General features: G+C 39.8%; 1 protein-coding gene across 1 annotated transcript; it reads left to right on the forward strand.

The window, feature by feature from the left end:
• Positions 1 to 209: 209 nt before the first annotated feature.
• On the forward strand, positions 210 to 7,512 carry rap2c (RAP2C, member of RAS oncogene family). Its single transcript, XM_085372461.1, has 3 exons — positions 210 to 1,141; positions 1,783 to 2,068; positions 7,188 to 7,512. Exons 1-2 carry the CDS (start codon positions 869 to 871, stop codon positions 2,059 to 2,061), a joined length of 552 nt encoding a protein of 183 aa, XP_085228587.1. The 5' UTR covers positions 210 to 868; the 3' UTR covers positions 2,062 to 2,068; positions 7,188 to 7,512.
• The last annotated feature ends 3,356 nt before the right edge of the window (positions 7,513 to 10,868 follow it).

Below are 10,868 nucleotides of genomic sequence, written 5' to 3' on the forward strand. Positions count from 1 at the left end.
GTGTCTCAAGGCATTTGCACAGTACTGTATTTAAATAAATAAATAAATATCAAGGAAAGAACATGATCAAGTCCCCGCGACCCAGAATTGGCTAAGTGGAAAACCTGGATGGATGTTAGAAACGAAAAATCGTAATTTTCTGTAACGTTTTGTGTGCTTTTATTATGAAAACCGTCGCAGCGGAAGTCTGATTCTCGTTAGCGGAAACAGGTTGTTAGCTCCAGGAAATCAGATGGTTGAAAAAAAAAAGCCTTTCTTTCTGAAGCAGAACCCACCCTGTACACAGTCACATATATACCGGATCAGTAATAAACTGTAGCCAATGGACGGTGGGATTATAACACTGAGTCTGCGTCGATAACGGGCCCGGTTGCTAGGGCGCCGGGCTGGGCCGGAACCAGAACCAGGCCCGGACTAAGGGAAGGACGCAGTCAACGCTGCGGCGATACCGGCGGGCTGCTGTGGGGACTGTCATGCGGTTTGGGGTGAGGGTCTAATGTGTACCACCGTGACCTGCCGTCAGTAGACAACAAGTTCACTGACCAACGCCGGCGCTTGTGGTGAATCACATCGATCTAACGACTGAAAGCGCGAGGATGGCACAGCGGGAATTCAGCCAGGCGCGAGCTAGCTTTAACGCTAGCTAACGCCGGAGTTGCCGGACATCAACTTTTACTGTCTCACTAGCTGGAAAACGTAGAAAAACCCAAGTATGAGCGGTTGAACTGTTTATGTGAATGAGGGGGGTTATTGTATATCGTCTAACTTTTGTGGCTTCTCTCGTTAGCTCTCGTAAAGGCCTGATAAATGTTTGTGGAGCGAGTATAGCAGTCGTTAGCTGCTGAGTTAGCCCGCCTTGACCGCCCCAATGAAAGAATACAAAGTTGTCGTGCTGGGCAGCGGCGGCGTCGGGAAATCCGCGCTCACCGTGCAGTTTGTCACCGGCACTTTTATCGAGAAATATGACCCGACCATCGAGGACTTCTACCGGAAGGAGATCGAGGTGGACTCGTCGCCCTCCGTGCTGGAGATCCTGGACACGGCGGGGACGGAGCAGTTCGCGTCCATGAGAGACCTGTACATCAAGAACGGACAGGGCTTCATCCTGGTCTACAGCCTGGTCAACCAGCAGTCTTTCCAGGTACCCCAGATGCACCACACACACCTGAAATCTGCAACCGTATGTGGTTAATCAGGCTGTGATTCATACTTCTCATGCAGGGAATGCTACAAGCCACATTATCGAGATTAAAATGTGAAGGCTAGGGCTCATTTGGACCCCCAATATCTCCATATAGCACTCATTTGTTGAAGGATGGCACCACACAGAAAACAAACAGTGCATAAGAAAGCTTAGATAACTATGAACCAGGTCTACTAAAGAAAATAGTCATCCCACGTCCTGATATTTTAGAGCCTTCAATATTAGCACTCGGTATTTAATGGATAATTACTTTTGAAGTACCAATAAATAAAAGTGCTTTAACTAGATGTGAAAAGAAGTTTTGGCCTTCCCAAAAGGAAATGTTTAGCAACCGTAAAATATATATTTGCATATTTCCAAAACTTTCATGAAAATTCACGAATGTCTGCTGGGTAAAACAAAGCTTTACCTCAACAATGTGACCAGTTTTGAGCCAGAAAAATCGTAATTAAATGTTTGCATCATGAAGAAATTGTGCCTATTGAGAAATAACCAAAGTTCGCATCTGCTTGATGATTAATTTTTTGTTTTGTTTAAATTTCAATATCTCACACTTCTTATTTTTCTCAATTTTTAAGGACATCAGACCAATGCGAGACCAAATAGTGCGAGTGAAGCGCTTTGAGAAGGTGCCGCTGATTCTGGTTGGTAACAAAGTCGACCTGGAGTCTGAGCGTGAGGTGGCCGGATCAGATGGACGGGCTTTGGCTCAAGAGTGGGGCTGCCCTTTTATCGAAACCTCTGCCAAGAGCAAGACGATGGTGGATGAGCTGTTTGCAGAGATTGTCCGGCAGATGAATTACTCCTCGCTGCCAGAGAAGCAGGAACAGTGCTGCACAGCCTGCGTGGTACAGTGAGGAAAAGGTAGGGACATCATCTAGCAGGGCTGTACCCATGCTCTGGACACACAGCACAGTTGGCCCCTTACTATTTTTACGAAATGTGATAAAATGTCCCTGTAGAGACGGTTCACAAGACTGTGTGGTGTTTTGAGTGCAGTGTGAGGGAGAGAGAGATTCGGCTGGAAGTGAGAAAGAAGAGTGGGTGCTCTGGGCAAACTGTTTGGTTTATCTTGTTATCATAAGATCGCAGAAAGTATGCAGCATGAAGAATGCAACTGTCTGAATGCTCAGGGCCGGGAGGAAGAGCAGGGGGCAATGAAGCAGATGGTCCTATGAGGCGAGTCGCAGAAAGAGGAAAATGTGACATCCTGAAAAATAATTTATGTTCCAAAACAGGAAGTTCAGTTTAGATTCTGTGAGAGATGCAACCGCGGTTTAAAACCCACCAGCCTTTTAAATCTTATGCAGCTGTAGGATTCTCGCCGGTCATTTAGTCTCAAATTAAAACAAGAAAATAAAGATGGCTGCTTTAAAAATTCTGAGTGCTAAACCTTTAATCATTACTCTGTTAATTCATTGTCATCTTATGGTGATATATGAGGTTGATTCTCCATCAGTACCTTTAATTTGGACTTTTAAGTTGTTTTTAACTAATGATGACATCTGTGAAGTTCAGGATCCAAAATGTGTCAGATAATCAATAATAAGTAATCCTTAAACCCTTTGGATTTTCTTTGAGTCCATCAACACGGTAGATTACGTTTTTTGAAGTACTTCACATTTTCACGCTAGAAGTAAACACAGAACAAAACATACAGCTGAGTTTAATAGATGCTTCTGTAGACAGCAGGCACAGATGTGCATTCCAAATTTTTGAGTTAAGACTGGAACGATATCTGATCCAGTTATTAGATCAGTGGATCCCCAGCTCAGTGTTTTAAAAAAAAAAAATCCCAGTGAGCCAACAGATCAGACATTTTAATTTATTACGTATTTATAATTTAAAATGTCTGATCTGTTGGCTCACTGGGATTTTTTTTTTTATATTATATACTGCTAGCTAAATGCACAACAGTATCATAAATGCGTTTTGGGGCATAAATAAATGTAGTAAAATAAATGATGCGCCTCTCTTGAGAATGCTGCAGATATTGTTACTACTGTAGAAAGAGAGTGCCTGCTGTTGTCATTCTGCAGCAAAGTTAAGAAATTGCCAGATCAAACAAAATTTAATATTAGATAACCCAAGTAAAAACAAAATAGAGTTTTTTATTATGGGAAAAGATCTATCCAAAATCACGAATTAACTGTGATTAATTCACAGGGGGTAAGTTCAGTTTCACTAGTACACCCTACCAGACATGTTGAATCAGGAAATCACTTAACGAGAACATGTCTAACAAAGTGAAGTAGGCTAAATTAACTCAAAAAGCAACACGTCGTGCTGTGAGTTAGAGCTGGGCGATATGAGATTTTTTCATATCACGATATGTTTTTTTCATTTCAGGCGATAACGATATCTATCACGATATAAGCCAAATAACTATATTTGTAAGATTTAAATGTGCTGTTGCTCACAAGTAAAATGTGAAATAATCAGCAGCTTGTTTTTATTTAAATATTTATTTCCCATAATAAGTTCAACAGGGTAGATGTACTTAAGGAACATGAGACTTTTTCAGATAAATAAAGGCAAATATTGCAAACTACACAAAAGGCAGCCGCTAAAGCGTTTAAGTTTCAAAATAGAACAAACAAAACAGACTAAATTGTCAATTCCACTTAGAAACAAAATATTAATTCTAAAAATAAATCTTAGTTTGTTTTACAGAAGAACAGACAAAACTGACTAACTTTTGTCAATATCAAATAAACTGAGAACTAAAAGGAAATTCTCAATCTCTCCTTGTTGTATAGCTGAGCTTTTCAAATAGTTTTAACAGTTACTTTAGTCTGACAAAAGCCGAATGACGAATTAGCGCTTCCAGTCAGAGACTGAGGCTACGTCCACACGTACACGGGTATTTTTGAAAACCGAGATTTTCCGTTTTCGTTTTAAAAAATAATCCCGTCCACACATAAAGGCAGAAATGAAGGAAAACGCTGTTATGAACATGCCAAAGCAGCAGGTGGCGCTAGATTCCTAACCGTGCAGAAATGTTGGCCAATCAGAAGTCTAGAAGCCTCGGTGGGAAAAAGTAAACAAAGCTGGGGCATAGAAGCAGAACCGAGTCGTATGTGTGGACGGACAGTAACTGTGTGTATATATGTAAGCATTTAAACACTGCAGAGAGTAGAATTAACAGTATTGTAGAAATTCATTTCACCGAAACAATAACGTGGCGCACAGTGTGACGCATGCACCAGTTTATTGTATTTCCAGACTTGTTTTCGGCACAATTTACAGTGCACGCTACTCTGTTTTTTGTCAGACTTGAAATAGCCGAAATACCTTCACACTACGGAACTTCTATGGCTCTTCCGTTCGACAATCTCTCCGGCATTGGAACCATCATCTGTTTTCTCTTCGGTCACGCTCGGTTGATTTTTCTAGTCGGCACACTCATTTCCTCCATTACGCGCTGGCTCCATCCCAAACAAACACACGTGCGGCTTGGCACTTGTGCTGTACGTAACAAGTCACGCGACGTGACGCTGCGGCTGTGATTGGTTCGGCTCTGCGCTACTTAATTTAGATTGGCTGACCTTTTTTTTTTTTTTTTTTTTTTTTTTTTTTAAAGAGGACGAGAGCGGCGAGGTCTATCGCGATAGCTTAATTTCTCTATCGAGTAAAAGTTATATCGCGATACATATCGTTATCGTTCTATCGCCCAGCTCTACTGTGAGTTAAAGAAACTCAAACTGATTAGAAACATTGACATCTCTTAGTATGGAAAGAGTTAAAAAGCAATTTCTAAGGCTTTGGAACTCCACTGAATCATATTGAGAGTCATAATCCATAAATATAGAGAACTGCAGTGCACATTACCAGCAGTGGATGACCTACCAAAATTACTCCCAAGAGTGCATCAACAACTCATCCAAGAGGTCACAAAAGAACTCAGAACATCTAAAGAACTTTAGGCCTCACTTCCTGCAATAAATGTCAGAGTTCATGATTCAGAAATAAGAAAGAGACAAAAGCCACCGATGAACAAAACAAACCCAAAGGCTTGATTTGTGTTTGGCTAAAAACAAATGTGAGCTTAAAATATTTCTGTTACATTAGGTGGAGAACTAACACAGCATTTCATAAAAAGAACATTGTATCAACAGCCAAACATGGTGGTGATAATGTGATGCTTTGGGGCTGCTTTGCTGCTTCAGGACTTGGATGACTTGATGTAATTGATGGAACTATGAACTCTGCTCGCTACAAAAACAGAAACAAAAAAACCTGAAGAATATCCTGTCATGAGATCATGCTTTGAAGCTCAAAATCATTTGGGTTTTAAATTGGGATGGGAATTGAGAACCTTTTCCCAGTATTTCAGTTTCTTGCCTGCCAATTAAGCCCGGCTTATTGTCCATTCATTAGGATAGGGACTTGTGCTGATGCGTGGGACTGTAGCCTGAGGTTTATGTTGTTAAATGGTAATTATGAGATGGTATGTTTCAGGTCATTTTACTGAGAAACGCGAAAGTAATGTGTCAAATTACTTCCTCAAAGTGTTCTGCATAATATATGTAATACATTATTTGTTTTTAATGTCCACCAACACATCAAAGACAGGAAAAGCCTCCAACATGCACAAACATTTAACCACACAGCACTATCAGTAAGAATTGAATCGATAAGGAATCAATCAGTAAATGATATGGATAATGGAATCTGAATCACTAAATTCTTATCAATTCCCATCCCTGGTTATGCAGCAGCACAATGAGATAAGTCCACCTCTGAATGGGCTTAAATCAAATTGAGATGCTTTGGTATGACCTTAGACTATTTATACTTGAAACCCTCAAAAAGTATTAGTGAATTAAAATAGTTCTGTAAAGAAGAGTGGGCCAGAATTCCTCCAAAGGGATATGAAAGACTCAATGCCAGTTATGGCAAACACTTGATTGCAGTTCTTGCTGTGACTAGCTCTTATAATTAGAGGACAATTACGTTTTCACATGGGGTCAGGTAGTTTGGGTTAGTTTTCCATAATATATGAAATCATTAAAAGCTGCTATTTGTATTTTACTTGGGTTATCTTTTTCCAATATTAACATTTGTTTGATGATCTGAAACCTGTAAATGTGGAAAAAAGAAACAAAAGAGAGAGCAGGGGCAAATACTTTTTCTCAGTACTGTAACTTCACTGTAACCTTTAAGCATCAGTTGCAAGCTTTACGAATTTCCTTTCCTTAAACCGCAAAACTCAGTAATTTAAAAATAAAACATCGAGCATTACCGTGTACACAGTAAACGCAACTCAAAATACCGCCATGTGAGTATCAGTTTTTATCCACAACTTGATTTTATCACACAAACCGTAGCGTTCCTTAAACATCGTTCTGTTTGGGCATTGACCTGCAGGAGGATGTAACCCTGCGTGTATTACAAATAAAGAAGAAATATACCTAAGAACAGTCAATACTGTTGCACTCCAGGATTCAAATTAGTTTAAGAAAGTAGGTTAATAAGCTACATGAGCAAATTTTATTATGTTTAAACAAAAATAATCCAGTATGAGGGCAGCCATTTTGGGTCCAGCAGGCTGCAGTACACTGGAAGAAATTCACTGGACAGTAATCCAAACAGTTTTTTGTTTTCTTGTTTTTGTGTTTTTTATTGTGCACAGAGTTTTTAAGTTTGAGAGAAAACCATTTTCTTTATGCACCTCGGACATGGAATACTTTATGCCATATCCTTAGTGGATTTAAAGCATCATAAGGATTGTTAGTAAGGAGACGTTTGCCGTCAATGACTTTTATTTGTACATTTTGTCTGAGCAGCAGTCCAGAAACCAGGGAAGCTTTAGTTTACCGTTACATATGGCAGAGAAAAGCATAAAAAACTGTTAAATAATCCAAACATGACTCTGACTTGTATTTGAAAATAATAACTTTGACATGCTTTGATCTTAAAAATCATTGCGTTTAACTTCACAAACCCTGAGCTAATGGCCTCCTGTGTTTCTGTTTCACAGACTCATCATTTGTCTGGATCCACCTCAAGCTTTTTGATGATCCGTTAACGCGGGCACAACCTGACTTCAACCCTGCTGATTAAAAACTTACCGCAGCTGGCAAAGTTTCTGCTTGAGGTGGTTTCTGACTTCCTGTCTCAGAGCATCTGACAGGAAAGACGTCGGTCCTATTTTTGATATCATAACTGTTAGAAGATGTTTCTGCTGCAACCTCAACGGCCTTCGCGATGACCCGGGATCAAGTTGTACTGACTGACTTTTACGAACGGCCACCTGTGAATTCGTCTTTTCGGGCTTTTTTGGTTTGTTTTGTTTTTTATGTGTGTGTGGGGTTTTTTTTTTTTTCTGAAATATCCCTGAAAGCAGGAGTGTTGTGAGGTTGCAGCATCTTTTTAAAGCTGCTTAAATCATTACTATATACTTTAATATTCCTTGTATTATGTCTCAAGTTTGGAATTTGAAAAAATTATTTCATATTATTGGAGAATTTTCACTTTTAAGCATGCTTACTTCAGCCAGTTTCCCATCCTGGTGTACTGTGCTGATCTTATTTTGAAAATCTTATTCCGTAAAACTGACACAAATTAAAGTAACGTGAGGTTTTTTTGTTTTTGTTTTTTTAGCTCAGCAGGGTAAATAACTGTATTAAACCAGTGATGCTTATTTTTAATTTTTCAGTAGTGTGAGGCAGTGAAACTCATCTGAAAGCACGCACGCTCAAAAGTGAAAATGTTTTTTACCGCTAATTCAACTTGAAGTGATGTGGATGAGCCATTTTGCTGTTTTCAGTCTCTACAAGGTGTGACTTGCGTGGACGCCGGTCTTCCATTTTCAGCTTTCTTGAGGGCAGTTTTTTATTTTGTTATTTTATTCTATTGGAGGGAGGGGGGAACGACTGCAGGAAGTTCAGCGTGCATATTTGTGTTTGACTCCATGACGCGTGTCACTTTAAATATTCAGAGACGCCGATTCCTTATCATTTAGAAAAAAATAACTTCCTCTGAAATGTGGATTAATAAGAAGTTCTGACACAGTTAATCAGATTTCACTTTGTATTCTTCTTTTTCTTATAGTAACCTATTTATTAAGAGCTAATGACACGGGCTAGCCAGTTTTAAACTTATACTAGTTATTTGCTTTCTGTGCATTTTTGGGATACATGCTATGTTGTATCTTTGTTTTGAAGCTAAGAATTTAACAGAGCCTTAAGATATCTGTTGCACCCCGTTTGGCCTCATATTTCTTTTGTTTGTTTGTTTTTTTTTTCCCCTGGAAGATAACAATTGTCATCATTTGGTAATAAACATGCTGGAATCTGCTTTTGTGATGTGACACAAATTTTGTCTTTTACTTGACTAAATAACCCTGATTTGATCATTTATACACTAGGGTAAACAAGTCATTGCTGAATTATTAAATTCACCAGCAGTCCATAATGTAATTGGTGGGTTTATTTTAATAATTTAATTAAATTCTCAACAAAACTATTAGGAGATTTACAAAAAATGTACATTTTAGTTAGTGATGTAAGTATTTGATCACCTTGTAAGACGTGATTTGGTGCTTTGTCAGATGTGTCATGCAAATTTGGTATAAAATATGGACATAGCGTGCGTGAACCACTGCATAATTTTGAGCCAGAGGTTACCATTAACTGGGTATTTATTATTTAATTAGTGCTAATTTCACTCATCAAAACTGGAGAATAATTTCTTGCGTGATCTGTACCTCCCAGGAAGCTGTAATGTTAGTCAGATAATCCAGAAATGATCCAAAAGGCACCAACAGCACACAAACAGTAAAGAGGTCCAGTTTAATGGCTCAAAATAGTAGCTGAGGCCTAGCAGACCCCAATCTGATCCAACTGCCTGTGTCAGGACATGCAGCTGTGATGAATGGGAGAATTATCCACAGAGGCCAGGCTGTAAAATTAGGCATATTAACATGGGAGTCTCTTTTGGAGTCGCCCTCAAGTGGCCAGTAGAGGAACTACAGTTTCTCTTCCTCATTCCAGCTGTCAAGCATGGTGGTGGAGGGGTGATGATCTGGACTTATTTTCCAGCCACAGGCCCTGGGCATCTTTTAGTCACTGAGTCAGCTCAATGACTCAGTGACTAAAAGTCTGAAATAAATAAATGAAAATGAAATGAACTCTACATAAAAGTATGCTCAAATGTGAGGACATCTGACAGATAAAGCTTGGCCGAAGTTGAGTCATGCAATAGGTCAGTGATCCCAATCACACTAGCAAATCTACATTAGAATGGCTGAAATGGAAAGCAAGCACTGCACAGAGACACCTTTATTTTTTCACATGACTGCTTATATACACAGAAAGATGGAGTTTAATTTTCTCGACTTATGAAAGTAACAAGAAATATTAAGGATGCTTTATGTTTCCCTAAAAGAGAACTAAGAGCTTAAGATCTCCTCAGTTCTGCTGTGAGGACAGTTCATACTATGTGAAAGGTGCACGGTACCTGAAATCAGCTCTACCGAGGTTTCCCAGCAATATCTGGGGTTTGTAGTCAACGTGAAAAAAATGGGCCTTGGGTCCTCTTTACTGCACCTTGATACATAAATGAGTGCATGCAGGTTTTAACACCATACCTGACATGTGCACCAATAAGGCCCACACAACAACTTTTGTGATGTTTCTGGTAAATGAGCAAGAAGAGTTCCAACTTTTAATCGTCTAAAAATAAACACTGCCAGTAATAGGCCACACTTTCCATTTCCTTGTTAATGTGTTTGTTTTTTCGTGCACCAGCCTGGCAGTTTGTTATCTGTGTGTGCGCGTGCGCACCATTTTCAGAGTTTTTTTTTTTCTTGCAGATTTCACACATGATGGTGCTGCAACTTCCCACACAGCAGAAAACTGGCTCATCTTCATTGCTACTGCTATTTGGCTGTCAGGTGGAGCTGTTGGGTGCACACTGAATCTGCATCCTGCACTGAGCTGGCAGATGCTTCTGCTGCTGTGTGGGGTCGCTGATGTCTCACAATCAGCAGGCTCATCTCAGCTCTTCAAGGAAACTAAAGTCCCGTTTTCCTGCTGAGTTTATCTCAATCTGCACTGTGAGTACAGCAAAAAACACCACATCAGCCTACAGGGAACAGGAGTGTGTCATCATAAATGAAAACATGATTACCACAAACAAAGTGAGTCTTTTAAATTCACCGAATGAGAAACAAGTTCAACTGCGACCATCTAAATCAGAATTTTCGTCTTTCCACCCACATCAGATGTGCATCATGGAAGAAAAGAGTCTGAAGTTTAGGTGCTGCGACCTGAAAAGTGTTATTGCTTCTGGATTTAAAAGAAGCATGAATTGGTTAAAAAGGTCCTGAGCAGATGTGAGAGGATTTTGTGGTTGTTTAGCTTCACAGAAAACTTTAGCAAAAACCGTAAACTTTTAGGTCACTAAATACAGCACGATTTATGCAGTACACATGAGATCTCAAAGTGTGGACTCCTGGATGTCTCTTGACCTTCAGCTCCTTGATGCTGCTGCTCGTCGCTTTATGCTGGTGCCCTGATGCCTCTGCAGAGCTTTGTCACCACATTTGCTGCTCTACACCTGCATGCCCCAGGTACAGGAAGTCTTTACACCACAGGCCGCCCACACTTTGATGCTTTACATTGCAGGAGAGTCTACTTGGCATAAATTGTCGCTGGCA

The sequence above is a fragment of the Diplotaxodon limnothrissa genome, linkage group LG2 (assembly GCF_057381915.1).
Source record: "Diplotaxodon limnothrissa isolate DT_005_m linkage group LG2, D_limnothrissa_male_GT1.1, whole genome shotgun sequence".
NCBI classification, from domain to species: Eukaryota; Metazoa; Chordata; class Actinopteri; order Cichliformes; family Cichlidae; genus Diplotaxodon; species Diplotaxodon limnothrissa.

Bases quoted from the DNA above. Each gene is read 5' to 3' on its own strand.
- rap2c (XM_085372461.1), top strand. From the start codon at position 869: ATGAAAGAATACAAAGTTGTCGTGCTGGGCAGCGGCGGCGTCGGGAAA. The intron at 1,142-1,782 runs GTACCCCAGATG...TCAATTTTTAAG, and splicing joins TCAACCAGCAGTCTTTCCAG to GACATCAGACCAATGCGAGA.